General features: G+C 38.5%; 1 protein-coding gene across 1 annotated transcript in view; it reads right to left on the reverse strand.

The window, feature by feature from the left end:
* Window positions 1–22,739, reverse strand: part of LOC104850657 — a 264,398-nt gene that overhangs the window by 199,938 nt on the left and 41,721 nt on the right. The window contains exons 16-32 of the mRNA XM_033764494.1: window positions 21,951–22,122; window positions 20,543–20,659; window positions 19,852–20,006; window positions 18,075–18,159; window positions 17,202–17,258; window positions 16,023–16,147; window positions 14,045–14,133; window positions 12,476–12,525; window positions 11,727–11,894; window positions 8,400–8,552; window positions 7,268–7,468; window positions 6,096–6,250; window positions 4,531–4,699; window positions 4,177–4,273; window positions 3,573–3,685; window positions 2,153–2,278; window positions 248–376 (exon numbers count right to left, since the gene is read on the reverse strand). Of these exons, the coding sequence (XP_033620385.1) occupies window positions 248–376; window positions 2,153–2,278; window positions 3,573–3,685; window positions 4,177–4,273; window positions 4,531–4,699; window positions 6,096–6,250; window positions 7,268–7,468; window positions 8,400–8,552; window positions 11,727–11,894; window positions 12,476–12,525; window positions 14,045–14,133; window positions 16,023–16,147; window positions 17,202–17,258; window positions 18,075–18,159; window positions 19,852–20,006; window positions 20,543–20,659; window positions 21,951–22,122 (2,161 nt within the window). The remainder of the gene's footprint in view (window positions 1–247; window positions 377–2,152; window positions 2,279–3,572; window positions 3,686–4,176; window positions 4,274–4,530; window positions 4,700–6,095; window positions 6,251–7,267; window positions 7,469–8,399; window positions 8,553–11,726; window positions 11,895–12,475; window positions 12,526–14,044; window positions 14,134–16,022; window positions 16,148–17,201; window positions 17,259–18,074; window positions 18,160–19,851; window positions 20,007–20,542; window positions 20,660–21,950; window positions 22,123–22,739) is intronic.

The following is a 22,739-nucleotide window of genomic DNA, read 5'->3' on the forward strand; positions in this document are numbered from 1 at the left end:
AGGTGGGAAAACCACAGCCAGGAAATGCCAAGATGCCCCCCATAAAAGAAAACTTGGACAAGAGGGGGACATTTGCCTTCACTCAAATTGTACAGTTTCTATTAATCCCGGGCAGGGCACTTTTTTTTTTTTAACGGTGCCTTCATGTACTGTGCTCATAATATGGAATTATATACAGCACAACATACTCTTTAGCAAAATCTATCCAGTGCTCTAACAGGCTCCATACATTCCCATAAGCACTAACCAGAATGAGGATGACCCGCATCCCATCGGCCTTCATGCGATTGATCAGAGCTGGAAACCCAGAAAACTTGGAGCTGAGGGTGAAGTCCAGCTGCCGCTCCATGTAGTCGATGTCTGAGTACTGCACATCCTGTAGGAGGACAGAGGGAACCGAGGGACTGAAGAGGGTGGTGCAATCCACTTCCAGAAGGGAAACACCTGTCCAATACCACTGGTGCAATTAGAAGGTTTCTTTCCAATATGGAGATACCTCAAAGAGCTGGGACTAGAGGTTACATTTGACCCAGGCATCCCTCTGCCAGGTATCTTTCCAAAAGAATTAAAAGAATCATATCACAGTGATATATGCACACCTATGTTTATAGCAGCACAGTTTGTAATAGCTAAAACTTGGAAACAGCCCATTTGCCCATTAGTTGGAAACTGGATAAAGAAGATGTGGTTTTTCTTTAAAATGAACTACTACTCAGCCACAAAGAATGAGAAATTAGATTCATTCATAGGAAAATGGATACATATTGAGGATATACTCCCAAGTGAAATAAGTCACACATGTGTAAATACTTAATAGTTTCTCTGGTGTGAATAAACTGTAACAGTACATAAGGTCCTAATGAGATAATTGACAAAGTGAAATAGGAAGAAATGGGCTAAAGGTGTAGGGAAAGTGGGAAAGGTAATAAGGGAAAGGAAAAAAAATAGGAGAAAATAAAAAAGTAGAAATAAAATGTTTGTAAATGGGGAGGGAAGGGGAGGAGAGGGTGAAGGGAGGGCAGGAACAAGGGGAAAAAATGAGAACCAAGACCTGTCATGCAAAGGTATAAGATCCCAATAATGAATGTAACTGTACTGTCTACCTAAAATGTACCAATAAACTCAATGAAAAAAAAAAAAAGGTTTCTTTTCAACTCTTTCATATCCCAATTCTGGTATTTGTTTGACATGGATCCTAGGAAATTCGTCTTATTTTAAAAAATAGTTATACACAAACATGAAAAATCTAAGTCAGTAAAAAGACCAAATTAGGATACAATGAATGTCTTCAAGGGTTTTTTGAGGAAAGTAAATCACCAGATGAAAAAGTGCTTTGTGAACTACAGAAATAAGGAGTGACTGTAGGGACCTGCCCAGGAAGCTGCCCATGGTTTCAATGGTTAATGTTTAAAAAAAAAAATAACACAAACTATGAGGTCCTGATTCAAAACATATGGTAAATATATTACAAAAAAAGAAAAACTAAACCTTCTGATTTATTTGGAATGCCAAACCTGGTGTTAATCAGACATAGCTTTCTTACTAATGATATATTGTAGGAGTAATTGTTTCATATACAATAGTACACAGAATACAAAATTTGTCTGTTGATTAATTCTGATTATTGGACCTTTCTGGTAGTCACATTAAGCACAGAGTTCTTTTCCATGTGTATGCCTCTTGAAACCCAGCCCAAGATCCCCATATTCAGCCTGTGACTGACTCCAAGCAGATGGAACATTGTGCTGTAGCCACCAGGTGCTGAAACCTAGGACACATCTCCACATGTAATGATCTAACTGCATTTGGCTTAACTTTTTAATCAGGAAAAACTACTATTTATGGATCTTTTCTTTTCTAGAACAAAGGGCTTTATGATCTCATGCCTTGAAGAAAAGAAGGGAAGCATGATATGGCAGAAAGAGCTCCATCTCCTCATTCTGAGACTTTGACCACCTTCCCTATAAGATGTGACCTGGGAGCACGGCCCCATGTGCATTAATGTGCTGGGCTGAGGCTTGGTGTGACATCAGATGAGAAAGCACTTTGTGTCTTGGTTGAACTTCACAAAACTCCAAAATCGGAATCCAGACAGTGAGGCACCTGAGTTAGCTACAAGATCATGGAGCTAATACACACAATCTATACATACATAGGGGATCTGGGCAGCCACCATATCATCATACAGGCTGGCGATCTCAGCATCATTCTCATATCCATAGCGACACAGCTGGAACCCCAGGGCCCAATAAGGCACCATAACAGGTCGACCAATCATCTAGAAAATAGACAGAAAAAAATATTAGTCCTTGAAGAGGAAGCCACATTGAAGTTTTACAAGAAGTAATAAGAATGTTTTTCCAGTTTCCCAATGTAGACAATCAATAAATTCAAATCCAGAGATAAACTGAGGGTATGCAGAGCCTCTGAGACACGTGGAAATCATCCTGCTAGGCCAGAGTGCCTCTAGGGAATCTGGAAAATCTGCCGTTTTTTACTAATTCCTAGAATTGGTCTATCTTACTGCTTAAGAATACAGAGCCCAGAGGCAAAATAAATGGGATTCCACACAGGTTCACACCCTGCTAGCTGTGTGATCTTGAACAAAGTTAAATATATTCTTTTTGCTTTAGTTTATTCACCTATAAGCTACAGATAATACTAATATCTGTCACATAGTGTCTTAATGAAAACCCAGTGAGTTAATGTATATAAAGTGCTCTGATGTGCAGCAATTAAAAGGTGATATGCAATATTACAAAAGTATTTGCTGCCACAAGAGTACCCACGTCACCACACTGGACACCATCATCACTTCCATTATTGTCACCATCACAGTCATCACCACTACAACTCCCACAATAACCACCCTCATCACCAGCATCACCACCATCACTACCACCACCAGCATCAGCTCTGTCATCATCACCACACTCAGCCTAGCCAACCACACCATCACATCCACCACCATAGCTAACCTTATGACCACAACCACCCCACAATACCTTACTCAGCCTCATTATCATGACTACCAACATCACCACCAACAACACTATCATCATCGCCATTGCTCCAATTTTAACCATTACCACCACCAGCATCACCAACACCATTATCATCACCTCTACCACCACTATCACCACTGCTCTATTGCAACCTATACCAACAAAATAACCATTATTACTCCCATCATCATCCACCACCATCATCAATGTCACTATTGCCCCCTCCATGGCTATCCTCACAACCCATACAACTACTCCCATCAACACTATTACCTTGCTATCAGCACTATATTCCCTGTTCCCACCATCATTACTACCAACATCACTACCCTTACTACCATTATCCTCACCTCCATCACTGGTACCATGATTATTCTATTATTCTGAAGTATTTAGGCCTTGGATATAATGGTTATTGAAATTTACTTATTGCACATTATACTTTAACATGCCTGTACAAAGGACAACAATCGCTGCTATCAACTGAGATTTATGCTAATGAATGCAGGTTTTAGAACACAGAATAGGCTGTATCAATACTTAATAGGCAAATGCATTCTCTCCTACCTCAGTGTACTGCTGAGTAACAAGCTCTGGAGTTGGGCCCAAGAACACATAAAAGTCCAGAATTCCCCCTGTGGTGCGGTATGTCAGGGCAGGCATGGGCTGGAAAGTCACATCTGAAAAGATAGGAAAGTGCTAACCAAGCTGGACCTTCATGGGAAGAAATTAGTCCTAAAACCAGTGCCTTGTGTCTCTTTCATTTTAGCATATCAAGCACAGATATTCTGTGCTTTACCCACAGGCTGGAAGAAAATAATGGAAAGACTGGGAATCCCCTCCCTCGATGATTTTGCTTTGGAGTTCTCCACGCTGCAATATTATCCATTTTGTCATTCTGCTTCTCTAAAATTACCATCATAACTTCATTTAAGAATAACGTAAGACTCACAAGAATTTGCAGAAAGAGTATTCTTTCCATGTATACTTCATTAAGCTTTCCCCAATAAGGACACCTAATTTAACTATTGTACCTTATCAAAAACAGAAGACTGACAGTGATAAATACTATTAACTCGTATGGATTATATTTCTTTCTTCTTATTTGATTGCCACCCTCAAGTAAATAATGTTGACACAAAAAATAAAAAGAGCACTGGCAGCATCCTACCCATGGCATTGCTGTTCAGCAGGAGCACACTGTGGGCACTGCCGTCCTCCTCGAGTCCCATGTAGTAGGGGTGGACACCATACGAATTCATCTTGTACTGAAAACCATGAGGGAGAAGGGAAATGGGGTTAGAATACATTGTGACTCATTAAAACTTTTAACAAATATGTTTATTAAGATGGGTCTTTGTCTTCTCTGAGAAATAAATTAAGCCATGAGAAACAAAGCCATCCAACAATGGGCTAATTTCCCTAAGTGCACAGCCATGCTGAGCCTGGGAAGACAAAGAGCAAAGTACACACAACACATATGTGAAAGACAAAGAAAGGCAAATCCCACTCACTGTGTACTTACCCCAGGGGGCTGGTCTCTGGAAAACATGCCCCATGTGTTCCAGTTCAGGTCTTGCCTAAAGGTTCTGTGTTCCGTTTCCCCAAAACCATAGATGTAGGAGGAGGGCAGGCGGGTGGAGATGCGGAGGAACATGTCATTGAAGGTGAAGCCCAGGAGCTGTGAGTCCCAACTGAGAAGGGCAAAAGTAGATTTGGGAAGAACTTTAGCTTTCCTATTAGCTTCAACAACCTGACTTTCTAGTAAAAGTGGAGTTTTGTATTTCCTCCCACAGCTAGATCTTGTTCATCTCCCAAAAAAAACCACACAATCTATGTACTTGCCTAAAATAATCACAGAAATCCTTGCTACAAGCCCAGGAGTCAGCCTTCCTTCTGCTAATTCTCTAACTCACTATCTCCTTTCTCTGTGCCCTCCACACCACCAATCCAGTCACTCCCCTCCATCTCATCGGCCATGCACCATGCCAGGCCTGCCTTCCCCTCTTGCTCCCCAATGATCCACTGCCCTCATGCATGCAGAGAACCTCACATCATGTCACACCTCTGAAATCCTTCAGTGGCTTCTCATAAAAACACCTTAAGAAGCCCTCAAAACTGCATCTGATCAGCAGCCACCTTACATCCCAGATTCATCCCCCCAATTTACTTCCTTATGTACCACAATCATTTTCTGTTCCTCGTCAGGTCAAGGTTTTCCGTATATCTGAAAAATTCTTTCTTTCCCCAGAACTCAAGATGGGTGGCTCCTTTCCCATATCCAAATGTCCTATTTCATTTGGAGGTAACTACTCTAACCACAGCCTTAAAACCAGTAACCTACCATATACTTCATTACTCTGATATTTTTCAAACAAAGCAGTGTGATCATGACTCTTAAAATGGCAATTTGATTGGATACCTAGCAGATGAATGAATCTCACTTTTGGATGTATCTGGGTGGGTCATGAAAGCAATAATTTTGGTCCTATCTATGATCCCTTTTTCTTTTTGGCACTTTTGGCCTGTTCTTCCTTCCAGTCACCATAACCTAACCTTTCACTATGAGGTTTCTGCCTTAGAGCCAGCTTCCCATGAATTAAATCCTCTAAAACTATAACCCAAATTAAACCTCTCTTCCATTAAATTGTATGTGTGGAATATTGAGTGTCAGTAACAAAAATCTGACTCATGACTCATACCAGCAATTATCAATATATCACCTGCTTCACATATATTGCAAATTATCTTTGTTGTCATGAAAAGAGAGATTTCATCTGTCTATAATCACAGTGTCTAGAATATTACTCAAATAGAGAAGGCACGCAAGAAACTTTGACTGGAAGAACTCCCAGGAACACAAAAATACATCAACTCTTTCTCAGGGTGCAAAAGATTTTCCATAACAGACCTGAAAAATAACTTATTCATGGATTTGAAAATGAACAATGTCATGCTTTGAGCCGGGGTATATCCAAGACAATGCCTGACAAAGTATAGGTAACTAGCAATTCCACACCAGAGTACACAATGGACTGGCAAGGAAAATGTAGGTGACCAGCAATTCCAGACAGACTAGAAGCCACTTACATTACAGCACCTGTACTCTTCCGGCGAATCACAATCCCCAAAGGATTCTCCTTAATGAGGACATCATAGAGTCGATTCTGGGAGGTGCTGGAAGGAACCCTGGGTGTGTTCAGTGGGATTGGGACCTCATAGCGATTGTTGTTGGGGTCATAAATCTAAGGAGAAGAAATTCATTTTGGGTGAGGCTATAGATGGAAGAAAAGGTTCTGCTATTCTATTACATAAAGGATGACTATACTGTAGTTAACAATATTGTGTCAAAACTCAACATAGTAAGATTTTGAATGTTCTCATCACAAATAAATGTTAGATGATTGAGATGATAATCTCAGTATCCTGAGTTTCACAGATCATAATGTGTGAATGTACTGTAACATTGTGCTGTACAACCTAAAGATATATTCTTCTTATTTGTCATTTAAAAACATTTTAGGCAGTGACAGTACTGAAATTGGTACACTTAGTATAACCTTCATACCTCTGACAATGAGTCTGGGTACTATATGTTTGTGTCTTTTAAGATTATTCTAAATTTTAATTAGTATATCAAGAAATAATGTCAAATTTAAAAGTGTGAAGATGATTCTGTTCTATCTCATTTTTAAGGCTTCTATTCTGGAAACATATTCACTTTATATTGGTGCTAATGGGAAAAGTCATTTTGAAATTAGTGTAGTATTTTGAACATATTGTGTATTACCTTGTATGTGTATATATGGGTGTATGTGAGTACTTAGAAACTTTTTGTTTGTTTGTTTGATTTTTCCTCATTGAGTTTATTGGTACATTTTAGGTATACAATACAGTTATATTCATCATTGGGAGCTTGTACCTTTACATGACAGGTCTTGGTTCTCATTTTTTCCTCTTGTCCCTGCCCTCCCTTCACCCCCTGGAAACTTTTTGGAATTTACAAAAATACTTCCTGAAACAGGAATTCCATTTGATTAAAAAAATGTCTTTTATGAAAACTATATTTAAATTGATGATTTATCTGAGTGCTTATTATATTTCTGTTTGATACTCAACTAGGGATATGAATTAAACAAGCCCACTTATTGTTTTCAGAAAATCTCATCCTTGGGATATGAAAGAGAGGTATATACAACACTTGGACAATGTTAGATAATGTCAAACTATGTCAATGTATATGATACTTGTGCAGAATTTACCTTAAACTGCAGCATTTCATCCTTATGGTAGGTCACTTGCAGGCGGAGGGGATTCACAGGGCTGGAGGGGAAGGTGTTGGTGTAAAGAGAAGACTTTAAGGAGATGTCAGCGCTGGCCCCCTGTGAGTCATACTGAATGTTACTGACAGCGTACAAATCGTTGACAAAATAGCAAAAAGGGACCCCAGGAGAACTGGATTCCTGAAAAGTAAAGTCAATATACTTGTCAGCATGTGTTCACTGAAAGACTTGAAAAAAGCAAATTACATCAAGATGAAATCACCCCATCACTTATTTAAGTATATACACTTTGGTAGTTCAAATAGGTTCAATTACTGATCACCAAGCAAAACACCTAATAAAGATATTCCAGCCTACCCCATCTGTTCTCACATCCAGATAAGTTTCCTTGAAAGCCCTTTTTTTCTGTGGACTACATAGGTTCCTATATGGTACTCATGACATTATCAACTGGTGACTAGATAAAGACGTGTTTTTGTTGTTGTCTTGTTTCGTTTTGTTTTTTTGGTTTTTCAGTGGATTGTTTTGTTTTGTTTGTACCAGGAATCGAACTCGGGACCTTGTGCTTACAAGGCAAGCGGCAGAACAACTGAGCTAAATCCTTGGCCTGAAGATGTGGGTTTGTTATTAAAATGGAGTACTACTCAGCCATAAAAAATGATAAACTAGAGACATTTATAGCTAAATAGATGTACAATGAGTCCATACTCAAGTGAAATAAATAGGACACACATGTAAATACTGAATAGTTTCTCTGGTGTGAGAAGCTAAAAGTGTAAATGAAAATCAAAATGTATAACAGAAAATGTGAAATAGGAAGAAAAGGTCCAAAGGGGAAGAGAAAGTGGGAGCATAGGGGAAAGGAAGGAAGGGAAAGGAAAAAATATGAGAAAAGGAAAAAACATAAAGTCTTTGTAAATATGGAGGGGTACAGGGGTTGAAGGGAGGGCAGGAGAATGGGGAAAAATAAGAACCAAGATATATCACATACAGTTACAAATTCCCAATGAGAAATGTCATTATACTGTATACCTAAAATGTACCAATAAACTTAATGAATAAAATAGAAGAGGAGAGGATTTCAGTGAACATTAACTATCAGCACATTTACCTCCCAGACACAGCCACGGGCAATGCAGTTTGCTTCAGAAATACCATGCTCATCAGGGTAACAGTCTATTTTTTCTTCATCCCTTATTTTTATGCTCCACTCCACTGTGTATGCTTCTCCCAGAACAAGATTAATTTCTGAGATAACAGCAACCTGTAGGAATGGAGGAGTCACAGGGAAATTTAGGCTCAGAAGACACAGGCCCTGCAAAATCTGAAACATTGTAGGAAAACAAATAGACCTCAGCTGAGATTCTCGACAATACAAATAACAAATGCCTGTAGTTTATATGCAATAGCAGAAGTATTCTGTGGTAAGAGGGCAAATATAATTACTTTGTCAGAATATCGTACATTATAAAGTGGAAAGACTTAGGTATAAAAAAAAAAACGCTTATTGCAATCACCACCTTTTTCCCTAACTCCTCTTCCTCCTGTTTATTTTGGCAGGAAGACTCTCTTCTGCTCTCCCAGATTAATTTACATTTTTTCCCTCTATTCCCTAAACCAGTGTTCCCCATGTGTCTGGATTTATGAAACAACAACAACAACAAAAAATAGACATTTATATGGCTTAGGTCCTAATTTTCATTTTTCCCTGGACGCTTAGAAAATTGTTTCAGTTTTTGGGTCTCAGTTCATCAGCTGCAAATTTAGGAGCTGAAAAAAAAATCATATTTCCTTTCATTTCTAACATCCTATCCTCTTCATTTTTCCAAATCTAGATGTTTAAAACCTGAAATTCTTTAAATCCCACTCATCAACTCAAATGTCACATTTTTTACATGTTCTTTTGTTTGACTTCTCCATAAATAGCACTTTTTAGAGTTAACATTGTCATGTGTGTGGAGTAGTAAGATCACACATGAAGGTTTCTCATTCTCTCCCTGTCTCCTGCTAGGATAAATCATCTTGCCCTTCCTGTCCTCCTAATCCCCAGCCTCCAACTCTACCTCCAACAAAGCCTAGTATCAAGGATCTTTATGAGATCTTTTTTAAATTTCATTTTTAGTACATCTGTGTTGCGCATAATGTTTAATCCTTTGTGGGAAGTTGGTACAGTACATAACACATCTTAATTCCTTCTTTTGAACCTCTGTCCCTTTTCCCACCCACCACCCATTTTTTAATGGTGGGTGTTACTGCCAAGGTTAGGCTTTATTTATTTGTTTGTTTGTTTGTTTATTCATTCATTCATTCATTGGTACCAGGGATCGAACTTGGGACCTTGCACTTGTGAGGCAGGTGGCAGAACCACTGAGATAAATCCCCCATCACCCATTTCTTGATTTCCTTGCTTTCTATTTTGTTTTTTTTTTTTGCACATGTTTAGCATATCTAATGTTTACATTTCTTGTGTGGAGTTGGTACATGTACATAGAGATCTTTTGAGGCACTTTAGACCTTCCAAAATCTGACTACATATTTCCTCTTGTCCAAAATGATCTCCTTTCCAAAGTAAATCTACCTTAGCTTGTTATACAAGATCCACAGACTGAAGAGGAAAAGCCATTCCCAGCCCTAATTTGGCATATTCTGATATCTCAATTGGGAATATTTTATCTAGGTAAATCAAATGGTGCCTATTTGTGGAATACAATGGAATTCACATAACATACTTCCTCCTTACTATTTACTATTACTATTTACTATTTACTTCTTACTATTTACTCACTTTGTAATATGAAAGTTCCCACTAATACTTAAATTTTTAATGAATATAGTATTACTTTGGCCATGAAAGGTGACCTCAAGTTCACAGAAATTTGCTGGCCCTATTTTTTTTTTCTTGATGTGACAGTCTGCACCTTCACTTTTACTTATTCCTTCTTTTTCCTATTTTTTTTCTTCTTCATTTTTCTTTCATTAAAATTTATCCTAGAATAGCAGGATGGTGACTGAAACCTAAGCAGATCGCTTCTTGGCCTTTTGGCTAAGATCAAGTGAAATCTAAGCAGACACTTCCCATTAATTTGGAGAAAAGACCATCCTGACAACCTTAATCCACTGAACCAATGCCCACAATTTTCTGCCTTTTAATCTTATAAATGTAGAAAGCAAGCTATCCCAATTTGTTAACATTTGTGGTATCTTATTACTTGTAGCTAGTGAATCCCTACCTGATACACCATCTTTCTAGCCCTACCTTCTTCAAGAAGGTTAGTTCAACTATCCCATTAAACTTTGAACTTAAGACATAAGCTAACATTTCCTAGTTATGTTGGGTTTCAATTCTCATTCTCTAGCTACATATGTATTAATTATGCTTCCCACCACTCAAATTCAACCATCAGAAGATTTTCTTTTTCTTAAGTTAATCAATTTATTTGGCAAACATGGATTAGTCATTTATTTAAATAGGCATCCTTCAAATAGCTTTTCATGTATAAGGCCAGGTATATATCACATTTTTTTCCAACTTTATAATGTATGTATCCTACATATTTGTTGACAAGACAAAATGTTGGGCCAGAGATTTATCTCAGTGGCTCTGTGCCTGTCTTGCAAGAGCAAGGTCCTGAGTTTAATCCCTGGTTAAAAAAAAAAAAAAGACAAAATGTCAATGGCTGTTAATATGTCATAGAAGTCTAAAGTGACTTAGCTTTTCCAAATTTGTAAGATCCCTCACAAATCACACTGACTGTACAGATCCAATGCAAGGAATACCTGGGTACCTCTGCTTAAAATTACACAGGCAAAGGATTCTTCACAACTAAGGTACCAGAGGAACTTAATACAAACTGATCAGAATTTCAGGCCTCATTACAACTGATGAAAATGTATTTTATTATTATCATTTAACCAAGTAAGAAGCCACTATGTAGGATCATGAAATGCTTCTTTCAAGTCTTTCAAGTATTTCTTGAAAATGCATGTGGTAGAAGTAGAATCTATATACTGTATCTTAATACAATTAAAACATAAGGCCTTCAAAATTCTAATTTATGTAATTCTACACCCTACCTTTATTTGTCAGTATCTCCCATAAATTCCCAGACCCCTTTTCTTCTGATCCTATTCCCCACTTCTTTCACTCTCCTCTTCTTCTGTCTTTCATAACTATTTCTTAAGTGAAGACAGCAGAACACCGAGATACAGAGGAGACAGTGAGCATGGAAAGACCATTTTACCTCATCCCATTCCTCAGCAGCTCCCTGTCTCAGTCTAGCTCTGGCATCTCCTCGTTCTCATTTTTCTTCCCACCCCTTTGACTCTCCCACAGAAGAAATGCTCTGTGTTTCTTCAAGAATCCATGCAGCCTTGGTAGGAAGAAATACCATAATGCTAGGAAGGATACTAAAATAAACTCAACAAAATGGACTTTTACCTTCAGGTTAGGATCATACGTGACTTTAGGAGAAGCTTGAGTTGGGACACCATTTTGTTTCACTGTAACATTGGCAGGTTCTTGTGTCCCAAGTATTTTAATCTCCTGAAATGCTAAGTTATTGGGGTCTTTGTAGGTTGACTGAGAAATCTTCACATCCAGGTGGTTCTGCAAAACAAGTAAACACAAAGGTTTGCCTGTAACCCACAGATTCTCTAATCACTCAAATGCTACAGGTGACACCAAATCCTCCCCAGTGCTCTACTAATGTGTGCTTCAGGAATAAAAGGTTATTTTAAAAATACTCTAAGAGGGCCGGGGATTTAGCTCAGTGGTTTGGTGGCCTGCCTTGCAAGCGCAAGGACCCGAGTTCGATCCATGGTACCAAGAAAAAAAAAAAATACTCTAAGAGGGCCGGGGATTTAGCTCAGTGGTTTGGTGGCCTGCCTTGCAAGCGCAAGGACCCGAGTTCGATCCATGGTACCAAGAAAAAAAAAAAATACTCTAAGAAAAAACATCAGGAACATACATACAGAGAGGGACAATTTAGAAAATTATATTTGAAACATTGCTTTTTTTTCATTATTGTCATCTCTTAATAACACAAATGATGCAATCATTGGGAGATAAATCATAACTGGAAATGTGTTCTTACTACAAATGAAATTACAAACATAATTACACACACAACCCATATGTGCTAATAGTAAAGTGCCCATTCCTAAGATTCACAGAAGCTTGCTACTCACTTGGGTGACAGAAAACTCACATAAAAGGTAAATTTTATTGAGGAAGGTGTCTGAAATTAAAAGAAAGACAAGTTAGACTGGCCTGTCCATCACAGAATAAATCTCAGTTACCTCTCCTCAAAAGATACGCTTGATAACACAAATGAAAATATTTCCTTCTTTATGCAACTAAATGATATTTAATTGTATATATTTACCACAACATCTTTACCCATTTATTAGTTTGATTTAGTATCTTGGCTTTTGTGAATAATGCTGCAGTAAACATGGGAGCACACATATCTCTCTAACATACTGATTTCATTTCTTTTGGATGTAAACTCAGAAATGGGATTATTAAATCATATACAGTAAGCAGTTCATTTTCAATATTTCAAGGATCCTCAAAATATTATACCATTTGGTATAATGGTTTTATATATTTATACTTTCACCAGTAGTGTACAAAAGTTCATCGATTTTCTCAACATACTTGCCTACAATTGCAATCTTATCATTTTCATTGTAGCTACCCTAAGAGGTGGGAGGTGTAAATTTTATAAATTTTGATTTGCACTTCTCTGCTGTTTAGTGATATTCAGCACCTTTTTAAGTGCCTGTTAGCCAGTTGTATGTATTCACTAGAAAAATATCTATTCCAGTTCTTTGCCCATTTTAAAATCAGGTCACTTATTTTTTTCATTATTGAGTTTTAAGAGTTCCTTATATATGTTTTTTTTTAGCCCCCTCCAGTAGATATTTTATTTATGCTATGGTTTGTGCATATTTTTTCCAGTACAGTATGTTCCCTTTTCACTATTGACTGTTTCTTTTGTAATGCAGAAGCTTTTTATATCACAGTAGTGTCATTTGTTATGTTTTGCTTTTCTTGCCTCTGCTTTTGATATCAAATTCAAAAACACACTGCCATGTCCAATATCAAAGAACTTCTTTCCTGTATTTTCTCCTCCTAGAATTTTTGGTCTCTGGTTTTTCCTTTTTTCCTACTGCAACCTAGAAAACATTCCTTCTCAAGTATTTTTGAGTCACATTGCTCAAGGAAATCTATTTTTTAAGCTGCAATCACAATAATCATTATTATAATTAATCTTCAACACTGCTAAAAGACTGGCTAGATGTATGTGCAATAGAGAAGGATAATTTCCTTGACTTCTTTTGAGTGAAGATATTTATATAACAGATGAATGAGTTTAGACATTCTTTTGCGGCGGGGGGTACTAGGGATCAAACTCGGGTCCTTGAGCCTGCAAGGCAGGCAGTGGAACCATTGAGCTAAATCCCTGGCCCAAATTTAGACATTCTTGAAAAATTGTGTTGCTGGTATCACTGACAATAAAATAAGAGCCTGTTATAGATCAATGGCCAAAGGGAGATCTGAGAAGTAGAAATAAGTTTTCCTTACAACCGTGGTTCATCTTTCACTGCTCCTGAATGCAGCAAACAGAACAAAGCTGACTTTTACTCTGTGTGCAGGGAGACTTCTCACACCGTCAAAGGACCAGCAGGAGTGAAGGGCCACAAGTCAAATATGCAAGTTTCGAACAGCACCCCTCCCAATACAATACTCACCTTTGGATTCCCCATCATCCCAAAAGAGCTCTCCTTTGGCTTCTTTGTTCTCATCCAAGGCAATGATGAGACCCAGAGGATTCCGCCGACTGTGGGAAAAAAGATTTGTTTAAGGGACAAAAAGGGCTTCAAAATTTTTGCCCCATCTTTCCATCAAATTTCAAATAAGACAAGTAAGTACCCGACAGTGACTGTGCTTTATTTCAGGCAGAAAGCAAATATTGGCAGGAACTTATTTCTCTTCTCTCAGTAATGTCACAAGAAATTTACCTGAAACAGGTCTATAGTAGCTATAAGTGGGCCACTAAACCTGGTAATCAAACATAGAGTGCCTGAACCTCCAATGCCTGTGTGAAGCCAGAGTCTTTGAAGGGACTAAACATGATACTGAGTAGGAAGCAGTCACTGGTTTGCAACCAAAGGGAAGGAAATCACCTCTGGAGACCATACGTGGGCCCTTAAGATCACCACATTTGAAGAACAAAACATCAAATAAGGTAAGAAGCATCAACAAAAGCAGAAATAACTATAGATTAATGTTCTCCTAAGAACTTCAAGTAATAGAATATTCAGACTTAGAGCATGAAGTAACAGTGCTATATTTAATAATAACAAAAAGAACATGAAAGTCTTCTAAGGAGCAAATATGTATTTTTAAATGACCAGATACTAGAAGTAGTGGCACTTCCTCTACTGGAAGAATGTAAGAAGACATCTTGCAGATAAATCCATGTTTCACTTGTATTAGGTACGCACAGGGGCTGGAGTGCAGCTCAGTGATAAAATGCTTTCCCAGCAAGTTAGAGGCCCCTAATCTTTTTGGAAAGGGTAATGGATATGTGATCCAAATACAGTAAAGTCAAAGGGCCTTTTTGGTAAATAGAATATTTTTCTCATGGCTAATCTGTTTGCTTGCTGATATATTGCAGGAGAGAGTTGTTAAGGTCATCTTGGAATCTGATTGTGCTTGACCCTGAACATCCCAGTAATAAGTGAGTCCACACTTCAAGCAGGAAAGCAACAAGTTAAGATTTTCATTTTAGAAAGATAATTTTGGTAGTGTCACTTTGCAGAAAGCCTAACGCTGAACAGGTAAAGAAAAAAGAAACCAATTTATATTGGATTTAGGCATATTTTTGTTAAAAGTATACAATTTGAAAATGTAAGATAGTAAAGGATGTTCAAAAGAAAAGACTGGTTTCTAGCTTCCTAGTAATTCCCAGTCAATTAAAATCAAATGAGCTAATACTTCCAGAGACATAAAGATATAAAAGTGCACCTCTTTAGTACAGGTGAAGCCTACAATTTTTGCAATTAAATAAAAATTAAAAAATCAATAACATGAGGGAGGCTTGAAGTTTGCAAGAAGTAGTTTTTCTAACCTGGCTTTGAATCACAAGAAAGATACATCTCATTATGAGAAAAGGAATAGGAAGTGTTGAGGTTACAGGAGGACGGATAGTGGATCCCAACTCTAGAATGTCTGAGACAAGAATGCAGAACTATGGGTAGATGGCCCAGCCAAGGCATGCAAAGAGACTAATTTGGCTCTGTAGCCAGAATTGAGGGTTTTTCCAAGATACAGCATTTCAATACTAAAATGGCAACAGGCCCAGGCAAACTAGAAAGGCCGACTATCCTGGCTGTCTGTGCATTTTGAGAAATTTGGAGGGTTTGAGGAAGCCCTGGGATGATGAAGGTCTCTCAAAATCCACCTAGGTGTAGCACTAGACCAACAGTCTCTTGAGAAGAGGCTGAGGAAAATCCAAGGAGAGAGTCTAATGACCACCTGCCAACACACGTGCATGCATATGCGCGCGCACACACACACACACACACACACACACACACACACACATGCCAGCAGCCCTGTGGAGTTCCACATGGGGTTTTTCTGTAACTGCTGGTCAACAGAGAGGGACAGAAATGACAATTTTTGCACCCTCTATCTTAAAAGACACTCCTATCCATGCTGTACCTGGCCATAGTGGTTGTACTTGGCTGTTGCGTGGGAAAGATGTAGCCTCCTCGTAAATGAAGTCCAATTTTGTCTCCAGGAAGTTCCATCTCAATGCTTCGCTTTCTCCATTCCAATTGGCCTCCCTGATGAAGGCAAATAAATCAAACACACTGGCCTGGCAGCACATGCACCTGTTCTGGTCACTCATGTGCTGAGTTATCTATTGTACTCCCCTTTCCACTTAGCTGCATTACTGTCTACTCAAGCAATCAAACAAGAGAAGAAAAAAACTAGGAACATGTTATGGTCAGCGGAGAGTTTGTGAGAATGTTTATGTCATGGTGTGACTGTTTGGAATTGTTATGGTTTAGCTCTAAAAGCCCCCTAAAAGTTTGATGTGTTTGGAAAGTGACTAGATCATGAGGTGCTATCCTCATCAATGGATTCATTCACTGATGAGTGCATTACCTGAATGTGCTATTAGGAGCAAGGATCTAGTTAGAGGCCACTTACTGTAGTATGACCTGGCAGGTTCTTGTCCCTGGCTCCTCTCCCTTCTCTCTCTTTCCTTCCTGGCTGCCATGGTTGAAGAGCTTTCTTGGACCATGGCCCTCCACCATACAGCTTCTGCCTTGGAGCCAGACCACCACAGACTGAAGCTGTGAGCCAAAATTAGTCTGTCTCCCTTTAACTTGTGGATGTCAAGTATTTTGTCCTAGTGACAAGAAAGTGACTAAGATAGATTATATGAACTGATTTTGAATAAATAATCTAATTCCTAAACAATCTCAGATTGCCCATGAGCCCCTCAAATATTTGCTCATATCATTCGTCTTTATCAAATTATTGAATAAAATATAAGTGCATTATTATTATTGTGACTGATATTAAGTGCCTTAGGCTCCTTTTATCCAGCTCTACTGTGAAGGTGTAGTTGTTTCTCTCTCCAGGAAACAACTGTCTATTAAGCTGTATGTGTGGTCTAAAGGAACTGAAGAAAACTGGGCGTGATGGTGCACGCCTGTACTCCCAGCACTCGGGAGGCTGAGGTAGGAGGATCACTGTGAGTTCAAGACCATCTTGAGCTACATAGTGAGTTCCAGGTCAGTCTCAACTACAGAGTAAGATCCTGTCTCAAAAAACCAAAAAATAAAAAAAATAATAATAAAGGAGCTGAAGAAAATCCAAGCTACTTACAGTCTCATAGTCATACCAGATAGCATCAGGAACATATGCTGTCACTTTCTCTGCACCCTAAAATTAAAACAAAATATTGTCTTTTATGACTCAGTCTCTAAGGGATTGAAATGGATTTCCTAGCAATCCTTAGGGAAATTCCTAACTATATTTAAAGGGCAGACATGGCCTTTCTTTTCTCTATTATTGAATCATTACTTTCTTCTGCCTTTCCTCATGTACAGATAATAAATAATATCTGGCATTTCAGGGAATAATATCTGATAATATCTGATAATATCTGATAATAGCTTGGCATTTCAGGGAAAAAAATCCCAAATGAGACATTAAGCAGAGTAATAATAATGAAACAAGTAATGTGGAAAGCATTCAGGTTTTGATACATTATCTCACTTAATCTTCCCTATAGCGCCAAACGGTTGGTACTGTAATTATTCCTTTGTTGCAGATGAGAAGCCAGCACACTAACTTGCTCCAGATCACACAGGTCATTAAGTAGTGGAGAAAACAATCACATCCTGATCAGTTTGACTTTAGAGTAAGTGCTGGTCCATGCTGCATCCTGCTGCTACATCAAAGAGAAAGCAGTGCTCTGCTATGACTATCTGACAACACATCAGACTAATCCTGAATCTATAGTTGTCAGTAGATGTTTCTACATTGGCAGAAATTTGGCCAAGAAATAAAAGATTTCTAGATAGGATAATGTATATCAGATACAATATTTTCCAAAACCCATGCACCTTCTCTTCAGCGATGACTGAGCCACAGATGTTGGAAATAGATTTGGAAAAAAGAGAAAAGAGCAGGGTTTGGGATGGAGAGAGCATAGGAACAAAAGCAGGGACCATCAGTCTCCGCAAGAACACTTGCCTCTTCCAGAACTGGAGTGATGAGGAGGCCCGGCCCCCACAGAAATTGTCGGTGCACACCCCAAGTGTTGTTGTCTCCATAGAATCTAGAACCAAAGAGAGTCACCGAAAAATGGGCCAGTACTACTACCAGCTCTTCCCCGAAACTCTCCAAAGCCTGCAGGCTACCACGGCAAACCCCCAAGGTTACTCGGTGACATCTATTCTCTCTCACCTCTCCCCACCCCAGACAGATCTACTCTTCCCAACCCCTGTACCCTCCTATTCTTCCCTCAGGTTGGACCGAGGTCCCTATGCATGTGTTACAAGCAGATTCCAGGCTGTAATTCTAAGCATATTCCTCTTTTTAAAAATAAGATAACCAATATATATTGGACCTCCAGCTGACTACCAAGAAGAAACTGGATCTTACTACAAAAAATAATAAATAATGAAAATTTCAAGCTATCTGCTTTTAAAAAGAAAATTCCAGGAGATGACAAAAACTTATTCCAAAAATGAATATACAGTAGTGTTCCTGAAGACCTTGTCTATCACACACACAATGGACTGTATTTTGACAAAAAAGGGTTTATAAGTACCCACTTGCAGAGTGAAATCTGAGATGCCCACTGGCAGGCATGTATGTAAGAATTATGAAATTCTACAGATTCCGTATAATATTTTTATTTGCTTGCAAATTATAGGTTCATTCCTATATGAGTCCTAGCATCACAGTGCATTACAGGAGAGACTGGCAGAATCAAGTCACCAAATCTTTTAAATTAAGACTAAAAAGAATTTGGGGTACAGCTCAATGATAGAACATTTACCTGTCATGCACAGGGAACTGGTTTCCATTCCCAGAACTATGAGAAAAAGGAAAAACACTAACAGCTGGGCATGGTGGTGCACACCTGTAATCCCAGCACTCGGGAGGCTGAGGCAGGAGGAGTGCTGTGAGTTCAAGACCAGCCTGAGCTACAGAGTGAGTTCCAGAGCAGTCTGAACTACAGAGTGAGACCCTGTCTCCAAAAAAAACTAACAAAACTCAGGATGAAGGAGCTTAAATGAACTTTCTAAGATACAGAATTAGTTGGTGGCAGAACAAAGAAAAGGTTGTGAGTCCCACAATTTTTAAGTCTAGTTCTCTTCTCAAAATGGAATAGGTTATAATGTTTAAATATACACCCTTCAAATAAGATTACTGACATTTAGAAATGGGAAGAAAGAGCTAAAGGTGTAGGAAAGGTGAGATGGGTAGGGGAAGGGTAATAAGGGAAAAGAAAAAAATGTGAGATAATGAAAAGATGCAAATAAAGTGTTTGTAGATGGGGAGGGGAGGAGGAACTGAAGGGAGGGCAGGGGTTAGGGGAAAAAATGAGAATCAAGACTTCTCATGTAGAGGTACAAGATGCCAACAATGAATGTAACTGTACTGTATCCCTAAAATGTACCAAGTAGGGGAAGGGTAATAAGGGAAAAGAAAAAAATGTGAGATAATGAAAAGATGCAAATAAAGTGTTTGTAGATGGGGAGGGGAGGAGGAACTGAAGGGAGGGCAGGGGTTAGGGGAAAAAATGAGAATCAAGACTTCTCATGTAGAGGTACAAGATGCCAACAATGAATGTAACTGTACTGTATCCCTAAAATGTACCAATAAACTCAATTAAAGCTCTGAACACACACACAAACACACACTTGCTTGAATTTTTCTGATTTTCACTTTGACATTTCTATGATGTGGTCAATGTCACTGAAGTTGTATTAACAAAATTATGTGGGGTAGAGAGACTTACTCATGCAGAAGTGGCCTGGCCACTGTGTCCCCCCGGCTATGAGCATGGTAGAAGAGCGTGTAGAGGTAAGGCAATAGAGCATAGCGGATGTTAAGGTAGTGCCTGGAGGAATTCAACAGCAAGGAGTCAGCTCCAAAGAAGGCAGGGTCTTGGTCCTTGAAGGAAATAAGTTTGCAACTGTGAGTTGGTTATAGGATATCAGAGGCACCCAGAGAATTTCAGACCCCATTCATCACAACCAAGAATTTTTCTTCCTGACTAGGCTGTGACAGAGTCTACAATCTTTGCTTCTAAGTGCATAGCTGAGCAAAGGGGGACTCTTTCCCCAACCACGTGGTCATTGCAGCCTGCCACTCATCTTGTATCACTCATACTTTAGAATTGCTCTTGTTGGGAGACTGCCATTTAAATAATTTTGAAATATTTCCTCATTTGCCTCTCATTGTAAAGTGAACAATATAGAAAAAGTGTACAAGTAGAAAATTTTCACAGACTTGGCATTTCCTAATGAGAAGCTGTGACAATGGAGTTTTTATGATACAACACTGGTCCTAGGTAATTTCAAATTAGTATAAGTGAAGTATAGTGTAAGTGGAAGGGCTCAGATTTCTTGGCAAGGATGAAGTCAGCTCCATCTTAACATATCTTAACAAATCAAATTTATTTTGATTAGCTTTTCTGGGAGCCTTACCTTGAAGCCTTTGTCATTATGATTTCTGGAAAACGGATAAAATGCTCCCAGCTGCATCCACCGCCTGCAGAGCTCCTCCGAGGTATCCAACGAGAAGCCACAGATGTCTGCACCCACCTGCAAAGGCATACAGACAGCATGTACACCTCACTTCCACCATGCTCCTTTGCTTTCTACCATGGACTGTCCAAATGAACTCTGCTAACACCTCTAACTGAGAAAGCTCATACCATGTGATCAGAACTGGGTAATAACCCATGCCCACGTTTTACTGTTAGATGACTGGGTGAGTTATTCAACCTTTCTATGCCTGTTTCCTTATTCTGTGAAAGTGAGTACAATAGCTTTTTGATGCACAGTAACTGATAAAGTGCTGATGTTATTATTTTATTACACCAGTAACAGAGTTACTTTCTAGAGTTGAACTCTCATCATGTCACTCATCTATATAAAACTCTCCAGAATATTCTTGCTGCTTATTCTACTAACTCTTCAAAAATCTGCTTCCAGTCTAACCTTTTCAGCATCATTCCCTTTTCAATGCCATACACCAATCCTTCCAGACACATCAAGTACTCCACCTCATACTGTTTGTGCTGGCATTTCTTCCTCAACCTGAAAGTGTGCTTCTCCCCACATTGTTAATTTAAACTCAAGCAGCTTCTTTTCTATGAAGTTTCTCCTGATTCGCTCTATTCCTCATAATCTTATCAGAGTTAATTTTTTTCTCAGGATCTCCCCTAACAGTTAACACATACATTATTACTGGCCCTTTGCTATAGTTTTTCATCAGCATTTGTTGACATATATGTCTCCTTTTACTAAACTGTAAATTCTTCTGTGAAATTAAAAGTGTGACTGTTTCTGTGTTTATACTTTTCACCATGCTTACTCAGTTCAGCACCTTGGACACAGTAGAAACTCAATAAATATATTATGTTGAATTTATTTTTTAATGTTTTTATTTGGTATGGGGGTCAAACTTGGGTCCTTGTGCTTGCAAGGCAAGCAGCGGAACCACTGAGCTAAATCCCTGGCCCTAATATGTTAAATTTAACTAAAAGATGCTAAGGCCTCTCAAGTGCTGGCAAATGTTATCTTCCTTCGTCTGGGTGCTAGATACACAGATGTTTTCTGTGTATGACATTCATCTACTATAAATTAAGGACCTATGCACTTTTCTGTATGTTTGTATACTTTCATACAAAGAAATATTCCAGAGATATCAACATTTCTCTTTCTGTCTTCACAAGACAATACAGGAAAGGCTATCACAGCATCAGAGCCTTATTAATGTTGAAGTACAAGCTCTCTAGACATTAAATCCCTAGTCTTTATGGTTTCAAAACTTGTTCAAATGAGACTTTCTAAGGATTGATATGCATAAGAGGTCAAGTCAGGGACTCACCATTGGGATACCAAAAAGGTTGAACTCAAGCATGCCAGTGATGGACCACTGAAGGTCGTTCCAGGTGGCTGCATTGTCTCCTAACCAATGGGCTGCAAACTTGCCAGATCCCGCAAAGGTAGACCGAGTTATGATGAGGCTTCTCTTGCTTGGAAACACAGTCTTGACAGCTCTACAAAGAGAAAAAGATTTAGGGCATCAGTGTGCGATTTTAGCTGGTCTCAGCCCAAGAGATACAGCAACAATACTAAGGATATTAAAAGCAAATGAATACCCTATTCTTCTCATCTCATTATCTCCCATATGGGTTACAGGGATTGTTGGGAGCATTCTGCACCATTAAGTACATTTATATTTTGTTTGTTTTAGGCACATTGTTAACGCCATAATTTTCAAGAAGTTCAAAAGCAGCCTTTAAAAGGTTAATAACTAGAGGTATGCAATTTTTCTAGAACAAAAGTGAAATTTAACTTTACACAGATGTATTTACATTAATCTTACATATCGCAAGACTTCGGACATACACAAAAATGGACTTATAAACAGTCTTTTGAAAGTTAAATACTTTCTAACATTCTAACAATTTTGTAATAAGAAAATATATTTTAAAATTATATATGCATGAGTGTACTTTATACAAGTACATATTATTTACATGTCCATGTGTGTATATGTAAGTAAAAACTTTCACAGGGCAGTGGATATAGCCAGTGGTAGAATATTTTTTCCTCAGTATAGAATTTAAATTCCACAGAGAGGCAAAAAAAAAAAAAAAAAAAAAAAAAAAAA

The sequence above is a fragment of the Fukomys damarensis genome, unplaced genomic scaffold (assembly GCF_012274545.1).
Source record: "Fukomys damarensis isolate Sample0158 unplaced genomic scaffold, DMR_v1.0_HiC HiC_scaffold_16, whole genome shotgun sequence".
Taxonomy (NCBI): Eukaryota; Metazoa; Chordata; class Mammalia; order Rodentia; family Bathyergidae; genus Fukomys; species Fukomys damarensis.